The sequence below is a fragment of the Sinohyriopsis cumingii genome, chromosome 1 (genome assembly GCF_028554795.1).
Source record: "Sinohyriopsis cumingii isolate HCF-2022 chromosome 1, ASM2855479v2, whole genome shotgun sequence".
Classification (NCBI taxonomy): Eukaryota; Metazoa; Mollusca; class Bivalvia; order Unionida; family Unionidae; genus Sinohyriopsis; species Sinohyriopsis cumingii.
Window position 1 is genome coordinate 46,834,555 of NC_142961.1, and position 26,973 is coordinate 46,861,527.

The 26,973-nt window shown below is 39.8% G+C and overlaps 1 protein-coding gene across 1 annotated transcript in view; it reads right to left on the minus strand.

Moving 5' to 3' along the window:
- Positions 1–26,973, minus strand: part of LOC149806803 (protein turtle homolog B-like) — a 264,646-nt gene that overhangs the window by 205,469 nt on the left and 32,204 nt on the right. Inside the window, exons 2-3 of the mRNA XM_089971057.1 lie at positions 3,894–4,184; positions 2,412–2,714 (exon numbers count right to left, since the gene is read on the minus strand). Of these exons, the coding sequence (XP_089827183.1) occupies positions 2,412–2,714; positions 3,894–4,184 (594 nt within the window). The remainder of the gene's footprint in view (positions 1–2,411; positions 2,715–3,893; positions 4,185–26,973) is intronic.

The window sequence follows — 26,973 nt, forward strand, 5'->3', positions numbered from 1 at the left end:
TAATGAAAACCCATAATTATTTCAAATCAGTTGGTTGGCAAGCACATTATATGACATAGAGAAATAAAGTAAACAAAGTCATTAATCAGGCAAAGAAGAATTTCTATCAGTTGACTTTAGAAAAAAATTGCAATACAAATTCTATATGGAAAGTTTTTAACAAACTAGGTGCAGGTAAGCGTTCCAGAAGTCATCCAAAATCCAACAACTTAGCCAGGAAGGCCAAATTATTGATGAGGATCTTGAAAAAGCAAATATATTTATTGAATTCTTTGTCAGCACAGCGTCAAGAATTAGGGAACCCATTGTCCACTCTAATCACAATGAACGTGGTTCCCACACTTTTCTAAATATAAATTTCCAGGTCTTTTTGAGGTTTTTTCCAGGATGAAATTAATTTTTTCAAGGATAACATATGACCATTACTGAATGGAATTAAAGAACATTTTGGATTATAAAACATGCATTTTCCAAATCAGACGATGTTTCTCTTTCAAGACTCTCGAAAACATATATGTCAGAAAAGATGATCATGTACAAAACCACAAAATGAGTTACACAAAACAAATCTGACTATATTCCTATAAAATGGCATTTAAAGCCATTTCAATGTACAGAATACAAATCCTAACTTTACTTTGCTGACCTGCATTATGTTGCTATGTATAGACAACATAATGAGCATACATTATTTTGTTTCCTTTCAAACCTTTAATGCAAGAAAACAAGGCAACACCCCTAATTTAAGATCAAGTTCAGCTAACCAAATTTCCATCCCAAAACCAAATAAAGAATGCTTTAAGAAAAGTTGTCAATAATAATGATTACTAATTTGGAACAGAATCCCAAAGGAAATCAAGAAAGTACAAGTATATTTTTGTTAATTATAATCTAATTCAATGAATGAAAAGCTGATTATGCTCAATTTGACAGACAACTTAAAAGTAAAAATTCATTAACCTTCCACTTTGTTGCCTCAATACTTTTGTGCTGTATATACACAATGGACCTAGTTGAGCATATTCATTTAAAATTTCTTTTTATTATGTCCATATGTAAATATAGCTTTATTATCAATGTTTTGTGCGTGCATATGTGTGTGTGTAATGGACTCTGAATGTAATATGCATATAATAAGGGCCACAGGAGGATTAGTTATATGAAACAACTCTGTCATCCTCTTTAAATAAAGTCATTATTATTCTTATTAGTAGAAGTATTATTTCTGAATTACGTCAATGCATGGTGTTTGACATGTGGACTGACAAGCAATTGAACGACCAATTTAAATCATGTCACTGAAAATGAGCTATTCAAAATGAAAATGTAGAAAAACATTGTAGAATACAGAATCGCAATGAAATATAACATTCTTCAGCAGACAAGGAACATGGCTGAAATGTTGTGAATGATTCTGCCAGCAAATTTATTTATGAAATGTGTTATGAGGTTATTAAATCAATTACACTGTTCATCCTTTTTGTCTGTATTCATTGAACCATGAGTAAATTAGCCGGGTGTACATTTTCCAGATAATATGCCTCTTGCATAATATGCTAGTATCATATTTGCATTTGAAATATGTCTCAGTCTTAAGAAACCAAAAGCATTTGTATCTTACCTGTAGAATATGCCTGTAGTACACCTATGATACGGGTGATTTATTACATACGGGAAGCTAATTTACACATTGTTATACTTAATCATACATATTTACAAAAATGTGACTGGATGCTCAATAATATGAGAAAATGTATCATTTGGACATGTATCTTTGAGGTCATTTGTGCAGTTTCCAAAATATAAATGATTACGCTTATTGAACATGGTACCAACAAAGACTTTCTTGCAACTGGCTGAAAAATTCATTAACTTCTGAAAGATTATGTAATTTCATCCTGGATACTAATTTTTCAATTAGTTAAGCTAAAAGCATAAATATGGGGATTTTAGTGGTTGGGAACAAACCTATTCTACTCCCTGACATTTTTCACATTTCCCTACGTAGTCTGGGAAACCCAAACCATTAAAATATCCCCAATTAATGAAATGTTTTGGTATGATTTACTAACTGGAGGATAGTTTGTAAATTTAAATTTGTCATATTATTGATTTATGTTCACAGAACAGTTGTATGAACTGGGATCATAAATGAAAATAACTGATGTTGTTCGTGATTTTATTGGGTACCTATGCTTTAATCTGAGAAAGATAATTACAAAGTTCATGCGTTTATGATCCATACAATCAAATTTTCTCTAGTAAAATTCCCTTTGCTTACAGACATGGTAAAATCCAATGCATAAACATAAGTCAGAAAAACTGATGCAAAGATTAATTTTAACCAGCAGCTATCATATTCAGCAATTTTAATGATCTGAAAATATGTAAGACAAATTTTGAGTACTTACACTTCACATCGATGACATATTCAGTGCTTGGAACTGACTTTGCAAGTAAATCCTCATATGCAACACATATTAATTTAGTCCCATTGTCTTGTCTTGATATACTGGCAATGGTCAATTCTGTTCTGTTGACTTGATACTGTCCTCCTGATGTAATAAGCTGGTCATTTACTTTCCACTCTGACATCATAAACAGGCCATGGTCAGGAGGTGCACTGTTTGACACAGAGGAACAATTCAGGCGGTAGTCAGACCCCAATACAGCAGAACCATTGAGTGCAATTATCTGAGGCTTGGATGGAGAGGCTAAATGAAAGTGAACATATTTTTATAAACTGGAACAGAACTCTTTGCATCCTGAATTTAATTCAACTTACAAACAAGAGTTCTTAGAAGGGACTGATGCTATACTGACTGAAAGGAATAACTAGAAATTCAAGATATGAACATTTGATCCTTTTAACTGCATTGTGCTAAAATGCAGACACGAATATCATGATGATGCTGAGCTGAACTATAATTGTTATTTTTATTTTGTTCAGTATACCATTCAAGACCTAGTGTGTGATCATGGGTGTGCAATTACTGTGGGTTCAGCTATATTGTATAATGTTAATAACTCTTCTAACCCATCTTGGCCTAAGTTGTACACTTCTTAGTATAAAGAGTAAAGCTGGGTACTGCGAACAATTTTGAACCATGGCATACGGCGGGATTTCTTAATGTACCACGATACGTACCATGGTATACAGCAATACATTAAGGACTAACAATTCAATGTTCTGTCTCAGAGGCCTGATACCTTTTTGTTTAATTTATGTTTATCAATAGCTGGAAAATTATTTTTCTGTGATTTGTAGCAAAATGACACATATTATCTCCATGATATAATTAGGAAAACAACAGCAATTATCTTGAGAAAAATTAAAGAAAATATTACAGCTCAAAAGAAAATTACATCCTGTCCCTCGACCTCAACCCCCCAATTAAATCAACAGTACCTTACAGTAGATGAATTTGATATGTGCATGATAAATGTTGTATATGATACAATCCAAAAGCTGTAACTAAAGTTACACTACAGCTGATACCGTGAAGTACATCTTGCTGTCATTAGAGACCCTATTGATAAAATTGGGAAGTTTTGGTACTGAATCCCATAATTTTCTAGCAACACTAATTGCATAATACACTGTAGTCAAGGAAACTTTGAGTCAAATTTTTTTCAAAACTAATGATTAAATTAAATCAAATATACATAACTATATATATATATATATATATATATATATATATATATATATATATGCCATACTTGTCAGCAAAATTAAGTTTCTTGTGCTTGAAATATCATAAAGGTGCATCAATGCATTGATACGATGTAAAGTACAAATTAAAATCATTGAAAAGTTATTAAGTCATTATGATGTGACAATGTATTGATACAATTAATATTACAATGAATCATATTGTTTATTTACATACCTTTCACAACTAATGTTTGCTCTCCTCCAGGTGAAATACCTGTTTCAGTGGCAGTATATGTCCCAGCATCTCCAAGTGTAACATTTCTCAAGAAGAAAGAGATCCGGTTTTCAGTTGTGTTTCCTGTGAACTCAAACCGTTCTGCTGTAATATGAGAAGTTGTGCCCCTAATCACCATTATTAAGTTACCATTCTTCCTTATTCTAATTATAGAATCCTGATCAGGATAAGGATCTAGCTGCATGTTAAAACTGGCATTCGATCCCACAAATGTCTGTACTGAAGAAGTGGCTATAAAAAATGAAACATAAACACAATTAAACACAATGCAAACAACATAAATATTAACAACAAATATCTTCAAGCTAACGCATTATTGGTTTCCAAAAGGAACCACTTACCAATAAAGGGACTCAGTCCAATAATTGCAACTATCTCATCTTTTCTTCATTTCTTTATCATGGTTGCATCATGGATATCACTATTTCAAGCCATTGTTTAAATGAACCAAGTTTTGCAATGTTGTGTGCCTTGAGAACAAGTTATTATCAACTGTGAGACAAAATCATTAAAGCAGACACAAGTTAAAGATAATTAATGTACTGGCAATTTACTGTTTACATTTTGATGTCCTAATTGTACAAAACCTTAAAATACTAGTGTTGACAATCTTCAAATAGATAAAGTTATAAGATATAACAACAATAGTGTCAGTGATGGTCGTTCTGGGGAGAATTGATTCCAACTCATCCCACACAGTATATCAAGCCACTTAACACAGGCACAAAATGAGTGTGAAAAAAAAAAAAAATGCTTGCCTCCTATGATTACCAAACCCTAGCATAAATGTGGTACAAACATTTGACAGAAAAAAATCAAAATGTTGAAGGAGAACAAAACCCTTATGTTATGCCGGGTATCTACTATTAAAGAAAATGGGATATTTGCACATAGTGCAAAATAAAAGACTATCAGAAGTACTGTATATATGTGTGCTTAGATTTTGTACAATTTTCATTGGAGAGAAGTGGTTTAAAAAAGTCTTCCATAAGCACTGCGGTGACAACGGACCCCAGCTATTTATTCACTGCACTTTCCCTATTTTAATAACTTATAAAGATATTATATTTTGGACTAAATCTGGCTGAGTTAACGAACACATGAGAGCACGCATTTTGGTTAGCAGTGTAATTTTATCAATTAAGACTGTCCAAATTTCCCTTCACTGATTTCACATTTAAACTTCGAACATTATATTTTCTTAAATTAATTTTATAGGATTCTATGCGTTTGTTCAGCTCTCATTTTAACAGTTAATGCCTGTTTATTTTATCCCCTAATATGTCAAAAGAATGAAAATAACATTATATTGCATAAATGAATGATGAGTTTGCCAAAGTATTTGTTGAAAGGAGATGTTGGAATAGAGAATAAACTCGTGAATCTGTCCGTGTGCAGGAAGCTTCACAGTTATATGAACTGAATTGTTCTTCGTATAGAGTTGCAAAATGTACACACTTTTAATTCTGATGTAAATTGCCATTTTCAAAACCTTGATTTCATATAGACCGATGGAGATTATTCAACAGATTTGGAAAAGTGAAATACCAAGCATCATCTATGTTGCGAGCAGATTGGCAGAAGTGATACAAATTGTAATCATGTTTTCTAGATATATTGCTGCCTTTTCTCTTCTGGCATTTAGGATTAAATTTGAAACATATCTTTGATTCCATCATTATTTTTTCTAAAAGATACAATTATTTAATGGGATAGAAACTGAGATAACTTTATAAGACATCATGGAAATTCATACTGTCACCGTCAGTGATTCACAAAATAGAATGAACCTTTTTATTTAAAAAGTGCCTTTTATCATTACTTTTTTAATGCACAACTTTTTTTCATAACTATCTACTCTGGCCAATTATGTATCAGGCAAGTCTGAACCAAGCTTACCCTGTTTGCAACCTGACCGTTCCTCGTGAGATTGAAAACAAGATAGCAGAGAATGATAAATGAGCCACTGGAGACAAATGGTTTAAAGAAGTCTTCCATAAGCACCGTGGCGACAACCGACCCCAGCTATTGATCTAGAATGGCCATTCATTCGCGAGTCGTTGACGATCGTTCAAGGAAAATACTGATATACTGTCTCTACTATCCCATATCACTCATTATCTGTAACTCTTATAGCAAACAATATTTAGTCGATGTAACCACTGCTAAAACTAAGAGTGCTCCTCTTACCTAGCAGAAAATCCAAGGAATATGGTCACAAAGTGATCCTTTCCAGAGCTTATCAAGTAGGCATGGGACCAAGGAGTCACGGAAAAAAATATTTGGAATGGTTTTAAAGTTTGCAGGGTTTTTCATTATCAATCCCATGGCCATACCTGAGGATACCGCCAATGTTTTCTTTGCAAGCACTATAGTTGCTTTATGAAACTCCAAGCCCCACTCCAGGGTCAATAGTACAAACAACTTATTGGGATTAAAGACTTTGATCTTGCTTCTCCTCCCCTTGGTCAAGCGATGGAGACTCTACCATCATCCATAGAGGACGAAATGAACATAAATCATTGCTGGCCTATGAGGAATCCAGCTTCACATTAGAATTAGAGACTGTTTCTGTTGAGGATCCACGCATACTGCTTCAACCGATCCTAGATGGTAGTATCCAAATAGTGGCCACTGCTGGCAGCAATGGCATTACAAAGCTATGTGATGATATGCTGTTCAGCAATGCAACAACATCCGCTTGATACTTTAATCTTTAACTTCATTTGTATTAAGGATATATTAATAAACAATAGATTTTGTATGTGTAACTTTTGGAATTGTATAGATCCATTCACAACAGAAGAATATTCATATAAAACTTAAGACTTTTGCTTGAATTTGACATAAAACTAATATACTGCATACACAAAGTATACCAACAAGATAATAAATATTAAAGCAATATTCATGCAGAGAATACCAACAAGGTTTGAAATATTAGGTAAGGTAAAGGTAAACGCCTCTCTTTTTCTATCTCTCTCTACCTCTAAGAAGTATGTCAGATTCAAGGGATGTATGTTCGATTCACAAACAGGCTCGCCCCAGGACTAGTAAACAACTTTGGCATATCCACGGGCACGTTTCTTTGCGCCCATCAATTCGTTATGGTTTGACTTTTATATGCTAATGTGCCATAAACAGTAAACAACAAATTCTTTTTTTCTCTTTCTTTCTTTCAATATTTTTTTAAAGAGAGAGATATTATATGTTTAGAATTCAAATATGCTATAATTGCTCTTCTTCATTCTCGCAATCATCATCCTTATTGCCACCTCTGTGACAATTATCACCATTATCATCATCATTATGATTGTTATTGTTATAATTAGTAGCAGTAATGGCATGATTATTCTCTCCCCGAAATGCTGGTACAAGCTGTACGTTGACAACCAGAACACAAAAGTACAAACGACGTGGAGGTAGAAAAAATGTGTCAATTATTAAATTGCAGCTGCAAATATATATGCCTATGACCCAGATGTCGATCCAAAACCACACCTTGATCCCAAGATTGGATAAATTAGTTGCAATAAATTATGCCCTCCAGTTGGTTAAAGCGGGTGATAATAATATATATCCCTTGGTTATGACCTTGAATAAAATTGCACCAATAATAATAATAATAATAATGCTTTATTTATAGAGTGTGACTCATTAGTCAAGGACTATTCTCCCTTGAGGCCCTCTTAAGGAGAGTATAACAATGCACATTATATAGCCAAAACTAGTGATACCAAGTGAGGTCACCTGAATATGAACCATAGCATGATCATGTGCATGTTGTCCCAAATGATCATGTTACCAAATCATACGCTGACAGGTTTTGTATCTCAGCTTCACTGGGTGATGAAAACTCTTCAATAAATATAAATGCGACAATATATTAGTGGATGTGGAGGGTCTACCGATCCCCCAAGACACGGCCGCTAAAGCATATGTCACCATGCGGCAGTGAGTCCTATTAACATTCATATCATTTTATCAGGTTGATAACTTTCACATCATTTTATCAGGTTTGGCTAGTTTTTCCTTTACGTCAGAAGCAGTTACGTCTCATCTCACTTATTCCAGAGGAAACCCGAGAATTGCAGTGGTAAATGGTCTATTCACAAGGAATATGAGGCGGCTGATCCTTCACTATATTGTTGGAATAAATGACGATAGTGAGTGTGATGATTACTTATCAGCGAGCAATGAGGACCCTATCTGAGACGTACCTGTTATAACTCTTTCTTCTATGAATAAACGGTCTGTTGGTAATAAATATATATTTCTTCTTTCTCCATTTTCTTGATCAATCTAATCAAATGCAACAAATTTTTTTCCGCATGACACATTTCTTCTGGAATGAAGATATTTGTCACCAACTGAAAGAGAATATTTTCAGCTTCTACGGTAACCGCCGTAGTGGTTCAAACATAAATCCAGATTCTTTGTGCACTATTTATAAAAATCAAAAATGACGTCAACTCTGTTAAAAGCTGAAAGTTTGACTTTGCCATAAATTTCTCCCCAAAAGAGAAACCACAATCAATTTGGACGTCAGCTATTTCAATGATTGAATTGTCTCTGTCATCGACTGAGAAGTTAAGAATGACAAAAATAGTCCAATGCATTCACAACTTCTCAGCTATTTTCGTTTTAAAGTGCTCTGAATGGACGTTATCGGCATACATTCGAGGTATGAGCCATAAGAATGACCTCGAGTTGCGAATAGTGTGGCTGTTCATTTGGAAAGAAGGATATAGTTCATTCATATATTGAATTTCAAGCTTCATTTTAATATCGATGAATAGTTAAAGGTAATGTTTCCTCATCAACAATGAAATTAAACACTAAAGTTCTTATATTAAATGGTCGACCTCTTAATGTTTATGTGGCCATCTTAGTCTCCACGCAGTGTATTTTGGCTATATCACTTTACACGAGCACAGTGAAAGTTATATGTTGTAATTGATATGAGTACCTAGATTACATCATTGTAATTGCACATTGGTGTAAATAGTTCAGCAGCTGCCACCCAAAAAAGAAGTTTAATGTTAAAACGTTTCAAAAACTGACAGTCCAAAACACATATTTTGAATGAATTCCCTAAACATGTTGCTGTAAAGTTCACGTTATTCTGTCTATCGCAAGAAAGAGTAGCTGAAGTTGGCAAACCCACTTTATGTTGGCGCGTTGGTGTTGGACTTGTCAAAGCTCTTGATGTATGAATTCTTCTTTGATCAGATGAACACAAAGTACTGTGACATGATCTACACGGATCGAGACTTGACATAAATAACAACCGATGACGTATACGCCGACATGGCTGAACCAAGTTTGGTAAACGGATTTGATGTGGAAGTTGTGCTACCTACTCGCTAGACTGCTCTGGAGTGCAAGCATTCAGAGTCGGAGACCTCATTAATAATTCATTCACTTACTGATATCACAAAACCGTTCCGCAAGTGTACGGATAAACCATTCCACAGTAGCTTGGTTGCGATGATTATTAACGTGACCAACATGAACTCGCATTTTAGTTTGAAGCCATTTAAGTCTAGGACATCAAGTTACCTTGTGAGGTAAGGAATTTTTTTTTCCTTCCATTCATTCTTATTTAAGTTGTCAAATTCTATATTACATTTTGCAATTGAGACTGGCTTCTGATTATTATAGCTGAGAGCTTTGTAAATTCTTTTACAGCCCTTTTTGTCCATTATTATAAGCAAAACAGATGAGTGCATACATGGGTGCTGTAAATTAGAACTGATACATCACAGAATCTGTAGATTTTTATGGCATCCAATAGCCAGTTGGATTCAAGGAAATTTACATGGAATCAAAATGTATTACAAAACTTGTCGAGATTGACCAACAAACCATCTTTCTATACAAAGTCATTTATAAAGAAGATTATCTTTTCAATCCAGTGTTCGCACATTACAGTAGAATTTCCATTAATGATATTAAGATATATCCTTATTTATGTTAGAAGGAGCTGAAATACATCTATCCAAAATATTTTCAGGCATTAATTAGGTCTTAAAAAGAAAGTCTAATCCAAATAGGAACATTTTTCCATGTTTGAAAGAAAAGTTAGAATGTTTTATCCATGTGGGTTCATGAGCAGCCATTCTTCTGATCAGTGTTATTTAATAGAATACAATAGTATTGATGTCAACAACTGTAAGACCGCCCACGTGAAAATCTTTGTCTCTTGCCCCATTCCAAAAAAATCCTTATAAAAATGAGATTCCAGTTATTTGATTATACTATGGAAAAGGGGATTTGGTAAATTCATTAGTAGGTAAGTACATTTTTAATAGTGCCAAACTTTCAGTAACTGTAATCTTACTAAAACAGGTTAATGATTTCTTTTTAACACTGCTGAAGTAAATGTTTAATTTCCCTAATTCTGTTTTCATAGTTTCATTTACCATATTGTTTGCTCAGGGGAAAATCTTATGCCCCAATCAAAATGGTATTCTGAGCAATATTTAATATTACCACATGCTTTATTTCCAATACAGGCTGCTTTTCGTTTTTTTGTTTTTTTTTCGTTTTTCTATGTTTATCCTAAGGTTTAAAAATTTAGAGTATTGATCAATAAGATCCAGTGCTGATTTTTAACTTTTCAGAGCCATCAAGAGTGACTCGTGTCATCTGAATTATGTAGGATAATATATTATATAAAATTTATTTGCATTCCTTTAATATTTGGATTTTCACTGATTATGTGGGCTAATATCTCTGCACACAGAAGGAAAATGTATGGGGACAGGGGATTACCTTCTATGCAGCCCCCTAATGTCAAACCACGATGAACAATGTCCATTTACAATAAAGCATTGTTTTAATATTTTTGTAAAACAACTTTATCAAATTTTTTAAGTCTCCACCAAAGTTAGAAAGGATAAAACTTTATCAATGAAAGGCCATGAGACGGTGTCAAACAAGTTTGAAAGTCAATGAAGAAATTTCCAGGACTTAAAGAACCAGCATGGCAGCAAAGCTTTCACAATCAAATATGGTTTGCATCTTAATTACCTGATAAAGAGCAACTAAAAGAGTATATGGTGGAACATAAACAACCGGCAAATAAAGGGCCATGATAACATCAAAAATAACTGGCCACATCGGTATACAAGGATGGGGTTGAAGAGAAGAACCAAATGTGAAAAAGCAAGTTTGAGATAGTATAATGGCTATTGTGACTCCTGGGCCAAGAATATATTGAGGTACACTAATGAGTACTCGTTTGCGATTGTAAATGCTTCCTTCAAAGTATAGATACATCCATGTTCCAAAAATAATTGTTGAAATTGTCCATAGCAATGGTATAAAAGGTCCATATCGGATTGGCAATAATTTAACATTACTTCCTGCAAGTCTAAGGGGTTGGAAGCATGAGATTGTTACTAAGCGTAAAAGGCTTCCTGTTGTTCAGTGTACATATTGTCAGGGACGTAATAGTGAGCATCTGGCAAAAGCGAGAGGACAGCATGTTGATTGTCTCCGGTATTGAAAAGGTGTAGAAAATACCATATGGCAATTTATGTCATTCATACATTAGTAGTAAATGGGGCCACCCTACGTACAATGGGAATTAGCTTTACAGGGACCCCTGGGCCACTCTACGTACAAGGGAAATTTAACATGGCGAAAAATCGTGGGCCACTCTACGTACAAGGGGAATTGAACATGGTGAAAAATCGTGGGTCACTCTACGTACAAGGGGGAATTTAACATGGGGGAATAGAGTTTGGGTTTGTCTAGGGACAAGGGGAATTGAATATGGGATTTTTTTTTTTGTTTAAATTTAAATTTAAATTTAAATTTAAATTTAAAAAAAGGGGTAGGCAATGGAAAGGCTATCTCTTTTCGAGAAATATGGCTGGCCCTGAAAAGGGCCTTTGGGTTTATGTTAATGTATCCATTAACATAAAGGGCACCGCATTGGTCTTCTTCTTCTTGTTCTTAGGCTGCGTCTCACTGTTGGTCCGTAAATCAGCACTCTTTTCAGGCATCCTTGTCTTTCAACATAGATCCTACGTATCCACAGACTGGTGTTTGTCCTGTGGACAACGGTCCATTTGGATCGGACATACATGGGTATGTCCGTCCTAAACATCATGGAAGACACAAGGGTGGATGATTCAACTGTGGTCCACATCTTGAAGCGACGAGAACAGGTGAATCAATGTAGTGAACTGCGCTTATTTATAGGCAGAGGTAGGATTGGAACGGATTGAGTTCATTCACCAATCCGAACACGCGTTACAAAATTCAGTCAGCTCGCATCCAATCCGAAGAGAACAGTTTGTGACGTCACGTGGTCTATATAGATTCGCTAGCGCTTGTGTGCAGTCAATCTATGCGACAGTGATTCAACATGACGGAAACTCAGAAAACGATCCATTGGGGTGCACCAGCAGGGGAGACTGCCCAAGGGAACCCGGACTTACTTTCAGAAGAGGTACATTGGGATTTTGTGGATTTTCTTACCTCGCAAGAATTTGTTCCGGAAACTTCGTTACCTTCTTCATTACCGCAAGTGGAGAATTTTAGACAGAGACAGAAAGAAGAATTGGAGAAATTTATACAACGACAAAAGGAAGCGGAACAAGCTTTTTTCTCCTACAGCAGCAGCAGCAGCAAGAAGAAGAGGTAAGAAAAAAACAACAGCAACAACAGCAAGAAGAAGTAGCAGCAAAGAAACAAGAGGGTGAAAATCAAACGGTCACGGTACTGTTGGACATTTTAGCGGAGTTAAGAAGTCTGAAACAAATGTATCAGACTTCTTTATCACGACCGAAGAGAATACGACCTTCCCGAGCTAAACACGTCAACACTGTGACTAAGCCTGCCGTACCACCCTTAGTGATTTCAACTCAATCATCATCATCAACATTACGCAGTTCAGAAGTAGGCCTTGGCCGTGGCAAAGGCTTAAGGCAGTTAAAGTTGATTGGTTAAACTCACCCCTACACCAAAAAAGGCCCTTTTCAGGGCCACCCACATTTCTCGAAAAGAAATACAATTTCAATTTGCCAATAACTCAAAAAAAAAAAAAAAAACCTCATTTTACCCTTATAGTACGTGTCTGTGTATGAGTGCGTGAGTATAGCTTCTTATTTTAAAATCAAAACTCAAAGACACTTACCTTATATCATTAATGTATTCTTTTCTCCATTTTTTACAAGCCAATTCACAATTCACAACACAACACTTTAATTAAAAGTTCATTGACTTCTTCTTTCTCCTTATTTAGCCTTTCTGCTTTTTAATTTCTTCACCGTCTTTTCCTCATTTTCTTCCCTTCTTCTTTTCTTCTCCTGTTTCTTTGCCTCTTGTAAATAGAATTGTCTTCTTTCTTCCTCTTCTTCCTCTGAAGAATCCCTCTCTTCTTCCGAAGAATCCCTCTCTTCTTCTGAAGAATCCTTCTTTTCTTCTGACTCCTCTTGTTTCTTTTTTGGGCAATCTGGAGACCAATGTCCTTTTTCTTTACAATAATAACAGGTATCTTGACTTTTGTCTTTTTTAGCCCCTGTTTTTTTTTCTTTTTTGACGGTCTGGACACTCTGAAGACCAATGCCCTTTCTTCTGACAGATATAGCAAGTATCTTGACTTTTATCTCGAAAGGAAGGAGAGTAGTCCGTCGGCTGGTCTGAAGAGAATTTTCTAATGACCCCTCGCAAAGCTCTGACGAAACGTTCGATTTGGTTAGTCTCTTCCATCGTTGTGCTCGGCTTGAGAGTGAAATGAATAGTGAAAAGGACAAGACACACACCCTTTTATATACGCTGGTCTGCCATGACTATAAATTAGTCTATGGTGTTTAAACTTGAGTCATTTGACGTTTTGCACTCAAGATGAAACGATCCTATTCATTCGAGAAGAAAGAAGAAGAAGAAAGTAAGAGGCAGAAACGTGATCTATCGCCTCGTCCCAGGGCTGAATTCTTGGCACAAATTCATGCCAGTGATTTTGAAGAGGACATGAGTGAACCAGAATCCGAACCCTATAAACCAAGTTCACCACCCTTAGTCAACCCTGAAAAGTACTATTCCATTCGAGAGACGGAAAAGCGCTCCTCTAGAAAATTTAGAACTACGGCTTACACCTACACGGTGAAGTTTAAAGATTTCAAGTCCGACGTACCCTTAGAGAAAGCAGAAGGGTTTATCACCGAGATGTGGGATTCTTTGCTCACCGCACTCAAGCAACAATGTCAACCCAAAGAAGACGATCGCTTGACACTATCCATAGATCACGACAGCTTGAAATCCCCTGTTTGGATCGAGTTTAGCAGACCCGCAGAACTAACCCCTTCCAAAGTCATGGACAAGATTCAACACGTACAACAATCTAATGACCAGTTTGACATCACCGATGGTAAAGCCACACTGAAAATGGCCCACGTCTTTCCTCCCAAAGGGACTGGACGCAAAAAGATGTTATTGGTGGACGACCTTCGCAACACCAAAACAAGTCTCGTCCGAATTAACAACCCTCAAGACCAGATGTGTTTACCTCGAGCCATCATGGTGGGACGAACTTATGCCAACAAGAACGACACGACAGAATGGAAAAGAGCCTGGAACACTATTCAACGTTCCCATCGAGCCAAACAACGAAATGAAGCAGAACTCCTGTTGCAACAAGCTGGTCTGTCCAAAGACACACCCTGTGGCATTCCTGAGATGCAAAAATTGCAAGATGCCCTAGCTCCACGCTACACCTTGAAAGTGCACCCTCAAGAAATGCGCGGAACTCTGTTGTTTCGAGGCCAAGACTTTAAGGACGGAAAATACATTCATGTTTATTATCACGATGGCCATTTCGATACCATCACCACTATCACCGGATTCCTGGGATACAGATATTACTGTGAGAAATGTGATTATGGTTATAACAATCGAGAGCAACACAAGCATTGTGGATGGAAATGCTCAGGATGTTTGGCCTCTCCACCCTGTCTGAGCGAAGAACCAGTGCCTTGTTCGACTTGTCTCCGCACGTTTGTCAGCCCTACCATTTGAAAACACAAGGTTCACAGAAGAAATGTGCTTGTCAACTCCTGATATTGTGCCCTACCTGTGGACAAGGCATACGTACCAATAGTGCCAAGGCACACGTATGTCGAGGAAAGAAAAAATGTCACATTTGTCACCACATCGTGGACTTGGAACACGAATGTTACGTGCAAAAATACCAACCCCCACCAGAAAAAGAGGACGGTCACAAGAAGAAAGGCAATTTCATCTTTTTCGATTTCGAATGCATGCAAGAGACCGGCATTCACATTCCTAATTTCTGCGTGGCTCATCGAGCGTGCGAGAAGTGCATTCAAGAACCTATCTTCAGTCATTGCCCTCACTGCAGCAAGATTCCTGGAGGGCGTGAAAAAATCTTTCGAGGACCGAACACGTTAGCCGATTTTGCCCAATGGGTCTTAGACCCCATCGACAAGACGTGGAGCCAAGAGGACAGTGAACGTTACGGAGATTGTCATCGTCATGCCACAGTGATGGCTCACAATTTCTCCGGATACGATGGACAGTTTCTTCTCAGATACTATACGGAACAAGGCACCGAGCGTCCTAAAGTGACTTTGAACGGAGCCAAAATCATTTTCATGCAAGTGGAACAAGTGCAGTTTAAAGATTCCATGAGTTACTTGGCCATGCCTTTGAGCCGAATGCCTAAAACGTTTGGAATGACAGAAATGGCTAAAGGGTACTTTCCACACTTTTTCAATACGGAAGCCAATCAACATGCCGTTCTACCCCATTTGCCTGAGGCTAAAGACTACGACCCCGACAACATGCGTACCGAACAACGAGAAGCTTTCTACGCTTGGTACCAGGCTCACGCCTCGGACCCTTTCGACTTTCAGGAAGAAATGCTAACGTATTGTCGTTCCGACGTGGACATTTTACGGCGTTGCTGTGGAAAATTTCGAGAACTGTTCATGGAACACGGAGGGGTCGATCCTTTGAAAGAAGCTTGCACCATTGCCAAAGCGTGTTCCTTAGTGTATCGACAACGATTCATGCCTGAAAACACCGTGGCTGTCATCAGTCCTCAAACGACCCACTTTGTCAAACGTCAATACTCGGTCAAAGCCCTACGTTGGTTACATTACTTGTGCGACAAGGAAGACAAATGGATTCAGCGGGTGAAAAGACCATCGGATCGTATTCGGTCGATGGCTGGGACTTACAAAACCCCAAGATCGTGTACGAGTTTAACGGTTGCTTATTTCACGGATGTCCAGTCTGTTACCCTGACCGTGACACTAAAAATCAGTTTTTACAACGGACCATGGAAGACTTGCACCAGGACACTTGTCAGCGACGCCTAAAGTTAGAACAGCAAGGATACCAAGTGGTGGAAATGTGGGAACACAAGTACGATCACCGTATGAAAACCGATCCCGAGTTCAAACGCCTCGTGGAAAGTTACCAGTTCATGGACCCACTGAACCCGAGGGATAGTTTGTACGGAGGAAGGACCAATGCCACCTGTTTGCTGTACCAAGCCGACGAAGAGAAAGGAGAAGAAATCAGATACTTGGACGTGTGTTCGCTGTATCCCTTTGACACGGACAGTTACATTTACATCCATCACCCCATTCAACATCACCCTGACATCGAAGGAGACCGTTTAGGAACCTGGACAGACGAGCATCCCGACGACAAGATTCTAAGTTTCGTCAGTGGCGGCCCCAAAAATTACGGCTACGAATACCGGGACAAACAAGGAGAAGTGCACACGACGTGCAAAGTGAAAGGACTGACTCTGAATCATCGTACCAGTCGAGTGGTCAACTTTGGGGTATTGAAAGAAGCCTTGCAATCGGGAGAGGATGGAAACTTTAAAGTGACCACCTATCAACCGAACAAAATTGTACGTTTACCCACTCACCACATCGTCAGTCGACCCTTGGAAAAAGTCTATCAAATTGTATACCAGAAGCGAGTGCGACTTCCCAATCACTTTACGTTGCCGTACGGTCACGTCGGTATTGGTCTGTATATAAAAAGGAACCCTAGGCAAGATCGATAGTTCATTGTTCATTGAAGTAACTTACCATGTCGTTGACGAAGAAGAAACCAGATTGGTTTGGCTTGGACTCAAGAGGTGGCCCAGTATGCACGAGAGTTATTCAAGGAAAAAAGTTACTTTTCAACCCGTGTTAGTGATGGTGCCAGAAGAACCCGTCACCCAGGACGGGACTGTCGTGGACAGGCCTGAAAGACCCTTTCGGGAGGACACTTGTGTGACCTTACCCCCTACTATAGAACTGGTTAGAACTTTACCCAAAACATGTGGTTGTTGTACAGACACTTGTTTTTATTCCACCTTCATGGTTATCATGTGCCTTTTATTCTTGTACTTAAGCCTTTGGCTTTTATGTATTTTTGTCTTTCGTATTCATGTTTGAAAAAAAAACATTCAATAAACGTGTTCTGAAAAAAGTATATAAACTCTTGTCTTGTCTATTTTCGTGTCACAAGTGACATTTCTCACACTATGGCTACCTCTGCTGTCTCTGCTCCCTCTTCGTCTACTGTCAAAGCCATCGACGAACACTTAGATCGTGCCAGTTGGGAGGCTTTGTATCTTCGCCATCCCTTTAACATGCTCATTGCTGGACCTAGCGGTTCAGGCAAAATCGAATTCGTCAAATGTTTGATCGAACATAAACATCATCTGATCGATCGGCCACCTCAACGGATCGTGTGGTGTTACAAAGTGTGGCAATCGGCGTACAACCTCTTGCGAGAAAGTCAAGGCGATTCCATCGTGTTTGTGGAAGGCATTCCTAAAGACGACGACGGCATCGTCTCTGACTCCCGTCAAATCCATTTGGTCATTTTCGATGACATGTTAGGAGAAGACGAAGAAGAAATTAAACTGTGGTTCACGCGCAAAGGGCATCACTGTAATGCCAGTGTCGTTTACATCACCCAAAATTTGTTTCAACAAAGTAAAGCCCATCGCACCATCAGTCTCAATGCGCATTACGTGGTCTTGTTTAAAAGCCCTCGAGATAAATCGCAAGTGCAAGTCTTAGCCAAACAGTTAGGAACGCCTAGGCTGACTCAGGCGTACGACGATAACACTCAAACGCCACACGCCTATTTACTCGTCGATTTGAAACCTACCACCCCCGAGGATTTGCGATTTCGTACCCACTTGTTTCACCACTGGTGCCAAGACGGAGGGCCTGTCCTGTACACGTCTCCGTCCTCGACTTCATTTCACTCCCCATCAAAAAATCTATAAAAACCTCAGACCCTTTTTCGTCTGTCTCACACAGTGTGAACATGACGTCCCTTGAGTCGCATCTTCCCGTCAAATTGATTCGTGCCTTGTATGGCATCAGTCGAGAAAAAAATCCACAAACACGAGCTCGTGTCTTAGAAGCTAGTCTCAAAGAAGTCTTACGATGGATCACGGTGACGGCACGCCAATTACTCCAAGGAATCATTCAGATTCCTCATCAAACCAAACGCTTTTTCGATCGAAACAAAGTCGCTTTGGTCCAACTGGCCGATCCCCGCATCGACACTCAAACCAAAAAACAAATCATTTTGAAACCTGGAGGGAGCGGTACTCTAGGAGGGGTCATCATTCGCTCACTCTTAAGATGGGATCCTAATGCCCCCAAAGTTATCCCCAAGACAAAAGTCCAACGAAGCCCCAAGAAGAAAAAGACCAGGTCCCCAAGGAGAACTTCTCCAGTGGCAGGACCCTCCTCTTACCAGACACCACCACCCCAGAAAAAGAAAAGAAGCCCCCAGAAAAAGAAACAGAGAAAAAGTCCCCAGAAAAAGAAAAGTCCACAGAAGAAAATTAGTCGCAAGAGAGGCACTTCGGCCAGGACGCAACCTTACACTCGCAAACCACGATCTGCCACGGCAGCGACTGCGTCTCCGGCATCCTCACGTTTGTCCACTTCTCCGTTGATGACACCAGGAACTGAAGAGTACTTGGAGACGTTGATCATACCAAGAACTTCTCCGTTGATGACCCCCAAAAGAACTTCCCCAGTGGCAGGACCCTCCAATTTAGCGGCAGTGGCTGCTGCTCACAAAGTACCTTCTCCCAAAATCAAAGTCCAAGAAAGATCGGGCATGTTACAAAGTTTACTGGATTTGTCCAAGCAAGAACTGGCTCGATTTAGTCCGTTGCGTACCCCTGCACGACGTGTCATGCCTGTCCTCAAACTGATACGACGTAAAGACAATCAGTGGCGACGCGTTCCAGCATAAAAAAGGCCTGTGACCAAGTAGGGTATCAGTGTTTTTTTGGTGCTCCTGAAGACTCAAAGATGTCACCCTCCAGAAAACCCCAAGGAAAGAAAAGGAAAGGACTGCCACCACGTTTAGTCAAACATGGGGACATGTTATCTGTCCTGTCCAAAGCTTCTCCACCCCTACGAAAAAAACTCATTCAAACAGCCTCCAAAGAGGTCATCGATACCGTGTGCGAATGTTGTTTGAACGTTTTGAAAGGCACGATCTCTTTGTCCAAACACCAGAAACAATGCTTAGGCAAACATCGTCACGTTCTTCGCCAAATGGTTCAAAAGAAAATTCCCATTCGTCAAAAAAAGAAGATGTTGGTCCAACGTGGAGGCATTTTGCCTCTCTTGTTAGGCCCCATACTGAAAGGAGTCTTGGGAACCATGTTGGGAGGACTGGTGGGAGCAAGATGAAAAGGCCCTCCGAAGTCCCAAGATCTCAGAATCGACCCCTGACAACCCCATGGAAGGACGAAAACTAGCTTTAGTGCCTTACAAACGATGGATGGAATACCATCGGTGGCAAGAACAATGCACCCCGCATTTACCTCCGAATCCCAATTTGAGCGAAATGTCCCAGTTACAACACGAATTGCAGTCCTTGATGGATCGCCAAGATTTGTCCGAAACAGAAAAATCGCAAAAGTACGGTCAACTCTTGCAACGACTGCAACTCTTTCACCAGAAAGCTTTAGACGAAACAGCTCTACCCCCTCTGAAAGATTTTAAGACCTTGATGAAAAGTCCAGCACCATCACCAGTACCAGTACCAGTACCACCACTACCCGTGACCAAGACAGAAAAAGGAGAAGAAGAAGAAGGGTTTCAAACTCCACCAGAAAAAGTACGCAAGTTAACAACACCACCTACCTCCAGAATTGGATGGATTAAAAAGATGATGGCCACCCCTTCTTCATCACAAGAGAAAAAGAAAGTGAAGACAGAAGTGAAACAAGAACCGATATCCCCCGCTCAGACATCCTCCTCTTCGACACCTATTGCCGGCCGCACACGCAAAGCATTGCAATCCAAGAAAGTACCCCAAGAGAAAAAGAGTAACATCCTCCAAGAGTGGGTGTCTTATTAACACACCAACCAACACAAAAAAATGGAAAAAGTCTTAGCCAGCATTTACTACGATCCCTCCCATCCTGCAGGTTACGCAGGAGTTCAAAAATTGTATCGTGCTGCCAAAACGCGACTGAAAAGTCTCCGTTTACCTCAAGTGCAACGATGGTTACAAGAACAAGCTACCTACACTTTACACAAACCCATTCGACGCAAGTTTCCCAGAAGTCGCACCCGAGTGGAAGCCATCGATCATCAATGGCAAGCCGATTTAGCCGATGTCTCTCATTTGGCCAGCTACAATCGTGGCTACAAATATTTGTTTTGTGTCATCGACGTCTTTTCCAAATTAGCCTGGGTCGTGCCCTTGACTTCCAAATCGAGCAGCGAGTTAGTGTGAGCCCTGCAACGGGTGTTGAAACAAAGCAGTCGTCACCCTCTTCGATGGCAAACGGACAAAGGCACCGAATTTCTAAACCAAGCTTTCCAAAAAGAATTAAAGAAACGTGACATTCATTTTTTACCACCGAGAATCCCGAAACCAAAGCCAGCATCGTGGAACGTTTTCAACGCACTTTGAAAGAACGCATGTGGAAATATTGTACGCATCACCACACTCTGAAGTACATCGACATCTTACCACACCTGGTGCAAGCGTACAACCAATCTTACCATCGAAGCATCGGACGTGCCCCGCAAGACGTGACTCCCGACAACGAAGTGCTGGTGTTTGAGCGTCTGTTTGGTACGTCCCCGACGAGGGCTGTCCCCGAGAAAAGTGGAATGTTGGCTGTAGGAGATTGGGTGCGCATTGGCAAAACCAAACGCACTTTCGACAAAGGTTACTTACCTAACTGGACGACCGAATTGTTTCGTGTCACTGGACGAGTGCATGGCCGTCATCCTGCCGTCTATAAATTGGAAGACATGAACGGAGAAGTGCTCAAAGGAACGTTTTATTTGCCCGAGTTACAACGTGTCACCAAAAAAGAAGACGACGTGTACGACATCGAAAGCATTCTCGAACGCAGAACCCTTAGAGTGGGCAAACGACGTGTCAAAGAAGTCAAAGTACGTTGGAAAGGATATCCGCCCAGTTTTGATTCTTGGATCGACGCTTCGCAAGTCATCGACTATAAAAAGAAGTGACCATCATGCCCTTTCACATAGCAGACGCAGCTACGTCGACCACTCCTTCTTCACCCAGTTCTTCTGTGCAAGATTTACAAAAACAACCCTTGTGGGTGTGGTGTGGAGAACGTGTGCCTAAAACGCAAATCGTCTTTTTCTGCCAAATCTTCGTGGTGTATTGTGTCATCGGGGCAGCCATTGCCAATTTGAGTTTGCAACAAGGAGACAAACAATTGTGGACCATTTTATTGAGCAGTTGCATCGGTTACCTGCTTCCTAATCCCTCCCTGAAATTCTCCTCGAACGGGAACCCCGGGAACCTTGTGTCCAGTGCCAGTGCCAGTCACCACTTCAACCACAATCAGAACCCCATTTTAGACGGAGACACGCCTCTGACGTCCAGTAACCCCTCGGACAGCCACAGAACTCTGGAATTATGAGTCACCAAAACCAATTTTACTTAACCTTACCCAGTGACAGTTCCATGGAGGTGTTTCCCCACAACACGTTGTGCTGTTACACGGCCAAATTACCTCAGGCCATCCCCTTAGATCACGAAGCCCATTGGGAAGTGGCTTTGGTAGAAATGATTCACCCTACACAAATCCAAAACATCACCGAAAAACAAAACACTTTTGAGGTCGAAATCCTGAACCAACAATTACAAGAAGCCATGAATGACATCGGGTTTTCAGGGGACACAAAACCATCCAACAATTCACCCTTCAATATCTACACCTTGAAAATTCCGGCAGGGTTTTATTTTAGTGGCCAACATTTGGTGGACACCATTGCTTCCAGGTTCGAGTTAGCCTTTGGCGAAGCCCTGAACAGAATCAAAAAAAGTGTCACCCTGGAGTACCATAAAGTGGCTCGTCGCTTACTGATGAAATTTCCGGATACCCAAACGATGTCCATCAGTTTTAATTGTGACTTGTTTGATATTTTAGGTGGAGACACAAAAATGGCTCCAAATTTTAAACCAAAGATCAACAGCAATATGGAATTTTACAAGTTTTTTCGATTCCCTGTAGAACTGAACCAAGTACTGAATTTGATGTTTGTGTACTCCGATGTGGTGGAGTACAACGTGGTGGGACACACCTCCGTACCGTTACTGTGTGTCATTCCTTTCAAAGTGGATAGTACCACGACCAGTGACCAGGAAGGTGGAAACACTTACCACGTTCACCGCGAATTTGTCCATCCTCACTATTTGCCTGTCAGCAAGTCGTATTTGGACACGGTCAACATTGCTATAAAAGGAGATCTGGGACAAAATATTCCATTCACCAAAGGAAAAGTCACGGTGAAACTCCATTTTCGAAAACGGTTCTCTCACGACTCGTAAGTAAGTCATGTATCCAGTGTACCGAGGGGTTGCTCGACAGCGAGGACACGGTTTAGGAGATATGTTAAAATCGGCCTTTCGTTCGGTGGCCCCGGTGTTGAAACCGATGGTGACACGCGGATTGCACGCCTTGAAAGATGCGGCACTGACGCAAGGCAAAGAATTTCTCCAAAATGTCATCATCGACAAACAAAACCCTAAAGAAGCCTTCATGAGGGCAGGCAAAAATGTCTTGCTACAAACGGGCAAAGACATTTTGGGCCGACAAGACACACCTATAAATGCCCTGCACGCTACCGAGTCAGGCATTCAGCAAGGACAAGGCAAAAAGAGACGACGCAGAAAACACCCTTTCACCAGACTTCAAGCGAGAAAGGCCAAGAAAAGAAGAACCGTTCGAGACTTAGACGTTTTCGATTATTGAGAAAGAACAAAAAAATGATGCACCGAGAGTCTTGCGCTTGTTCCAAGACGGAACTGGATCTGTTTGCCATGCCCCCCACCATGATGACCATGCAAGAATCCCAATGGGTGGAATTTCATCCCGTCTCCTCATTGGCTGATTCCGCTCCCATCGAGTTTGAAATCAAAGGACAGCCCGAAGATTACATCGATCTGAATAGCAGTTACTTGTACCTGAAAGTCAAAATTCTAGATAAGACTGGAGGTCCTATAGACGATGAAGCAGTAGCTCCCATCAACAATTTCATGCATTCCTTGTTCAGTGGAGTGGACTTGTACTTGAGTAACAAACTGGTCAGTAGCAGCATGGATACTTACCCTTATCGTGCCTACCTGGAAAATCTCTTGACGTACGGAATAGATGCCAAGAACACTCATCTCAATGCCTGTGTGCTATGGGAAGCTGAAGAACCTACCAAGTTTGAAAATTTGGAAACTGATGAAAAGAAAGACAACAATGACTGATTTGTAGAACGAAGAAAGAGAATCACGGGAGTCAACACAAGTTTAGAACTGATGGATCGTTTGCATTTGGACATGTGGTTGCAAGAAAAGTATTTGCTGAACGGGGTGGATGTCCGTTTGAGACTGAATCGTAGCAATGCCGCTTTCCATTTGATGGCTGATAGTGACGGTTACAAAACCAAAATCCTAGAAGCCAGACTACGTACGCCATGTGGAAGTGTTACCTAAAGTGGGAAACGACATCAATCAGACGTTGAGCAGAACGACCGCCAAGTATCCCATACGACGCGTGGAAGTGAAAACCTTCACCATTCCCAAGGGACAGCGATCCATGATCGAAGATCATCTGTTCCAAGGACAGTTACCCAAACGTTTGATCGTTGGTATCATCGAGAATACAGCCTTCAACGGAGCTGCCGAAAAAAATCCTTTCTACGTTCAACACTTTGGCGTGTCCAAAATCGAAGTCAGTTGCGATGGCAAAACCTTGTGTACCCGACCTTTCGAACCTGACTTTACCAAGAAGAATTACTTGAGATCGTACTTGTCCTTGTACGAAGCCACCGGACAGTTAGGAACCAATATCAGTCACAGTATTACGTACGAGGATTATGCAGGAGGCTACGCTTTGTGGGCTTTTGATTTCACTCCAGACCATGGCAGCGACGAGGGACATTTCCACCCTATAAAATCCGGCCAGATTCGTGTGGAAATTCAGTTTAAAGACCGAAACCCTGATGAAACGGTGAACGTCATCCTGTATGCAGAATTCGATAATACCATAGAAATCAACAGTTTGAGAGAAGTCATCCTAGATTACTAGAAACCATGGAAGACTGTTGTCCCTCTTTACCTAGTGAAGAAACTTTGGACATGAAATGTGAGGAGGCCGTGGAAAAAGAAGAAGTGATCATGATGAAGTCGAGATGGCCAGAACAAGAAGCCCATTTAGTCTCCTGTTTTGCCAAACACTTGGTCGAAAAAATGACGGAATTGATCAAGAAAAATTGCTATATATGTCAAAACGATCATCCCAGTCAAATTCAACACGATAAATGCCTGATGTTAAGTCAAGAAGAAAAATTGAACGAGTATCTGGACGAAGCTTGGAGTCTCATCTCGGACAAAGACGTGTTGCACCAGTGGTATAAAGACTTGCGTGAACATTCTTGTCCACCATTAACCACTCAAGAGATCCATCGTATCGAAGCTCTCCGGAATCAGAGTGAGGAAACAGAACGAATAACCGTTTATTCGTCAGACATTTTCAAGCAAAAAGTCAGGATCGAATTGACGACTTATTATTACCTGAGAAGAAGAAGAAAACACACACACAAATCAATGGATACCTGGGAACTTTATTACCTTTTGAACCACAGTTCGTATACGGCTTCTTGGAATCCTGTCGTCTGTGCTAAAGATGAACTCCCTCATCGCAAACCTAAAGACCATCAAGCTTACGTGATCAACACGGACGACAGTCATCTCCCAGGAACCCACTGGGTAGCCGTCTACTTTCTTCAAGAAGGATATGTGGAATATTTCGATTCGTACGGATTGCCCCTCTTTGGAAGACGATATCATCAACTTTATGAGAAGAAATGCTCAGACCACCCGATTCAATAACGTGAAATTACAAGGCACAGATTCCTTGGTGTGTGGACAGTACTGTGTGTATTTTCTGCATCATCGCAGCCTGGGCTTTTCATTAGAACATTTAGTGACTCATTTTGATCCTCGTCATTCTTCTAGAAACGATGTGAAAGTAGATGGATGGTTTTGTGACCATTATGCTTATCTTTTGTCTCAAGCTAGGAAACGTAGTGTCTATCAATGGCCTAATGACTTCCAACAGTGGAAATCACAATTTCATTCACAACGTTGTCAGCCCTGTTTAAAGTAGATTGTCAATTGAGAAAAAAAATGTTGGTGATTTGAAAAAAATTGTTTGATGTTATATTGTTGGATTATTGTTAAAAATGTTAGAGTTGTTGTTTAGTGTTAAGTGATTTTTGAATAAAAAATATTGTGTTTTGAAAAAAAATGCCTTTGTGGTTTGTTTAGCTATAAGAATCTTGGATTGATGCTCTTTCATTTCTTACTATCCCTCTCATGACACTCACTGAACGTTGCGGCTCGAAAACCGTTTGGGGATGTTTTCCTTCACGTCCGCGCTTTGACTTTAAGAACCGCGGTTGTTTCCAGTCTAACCATCCATTGTCGACTCATCCTCCTAAGAAGATGTGCTCCAAACTAGCTAAGCTCAACGAAGCCTACGTGAATTTGCATAGGGTCAGACACAGTCTGATACCGAAGCCAGAAGAAATAGAGAATGTGAGAATGTTAAAAATCACTGAAGACTTGATAGAAGAGCTCTTTAGAGAAGAAATGAACAGGGAAAAAGAAGAATGGACAGAGAAGTACAGACTTCAGAGACAGCAGCAACAGCAGCAACAACAACAGCAGCAGCAGCAACCTGAAGCTGACAGAGGCTTTGTCGATTGTCGTATCGACACCAAAGAGTTCTTCTTCTCTTTCCGAAGAAGCAGACCTATCGCCAGAAAGTCTATCCTCAGAGGTCATCGCATTCTTAGAAACTAAAAACAGATTGCCATAGCAAACAAAAAAACAGCCCTTTTCAGGGCTACCCAATACTCTAGAAAAGAAATAACAATTGATTTGCCAATGTGTGTAGGTAGAATAGTGTGAATATAAACACTAACTCTTTCTTAAAAAATGTGAGGGTATGTGTTTGTGTGTCTGTGTGTTTGTGTTTGTAAGTGCTAACGTAAGTTGGTGTGAATAGTAGATTAAAATATTGTTTTTTTGGTGTTTGAGGTGTATATTTGGGGTTATATTGGATTGCTTTGCGTATGTGGATAGTCTATTGAAGTGATTTATAAAAAAATTTAAAATAGTGATGGGTAGCATAAAAAGTGAGTGAGTGTTTCTTTTAGGTCCGCGCGTTGTTGTTTTTGGTCATGATGTAGGTAAGATCAATTTTATGTTTTTAGGGGGATGTTTTCCTTCACGTCCGCGCTTTCACTATAAATTGAAACTCGTTCAGCAGTCCAACTACCCTTGTTGATTGATCAACACCAAAAATGAACAGGAGACTGACGAAACTGTTGGAACTTCATGTGCATCTGGAATATGCCAGGTGCATATTAAATGAACTGGCCGCGGAAGCCATTGTGGAGGAGGGAAGGATAAGAGAGGAAGAGGAAAGAAGAAACAA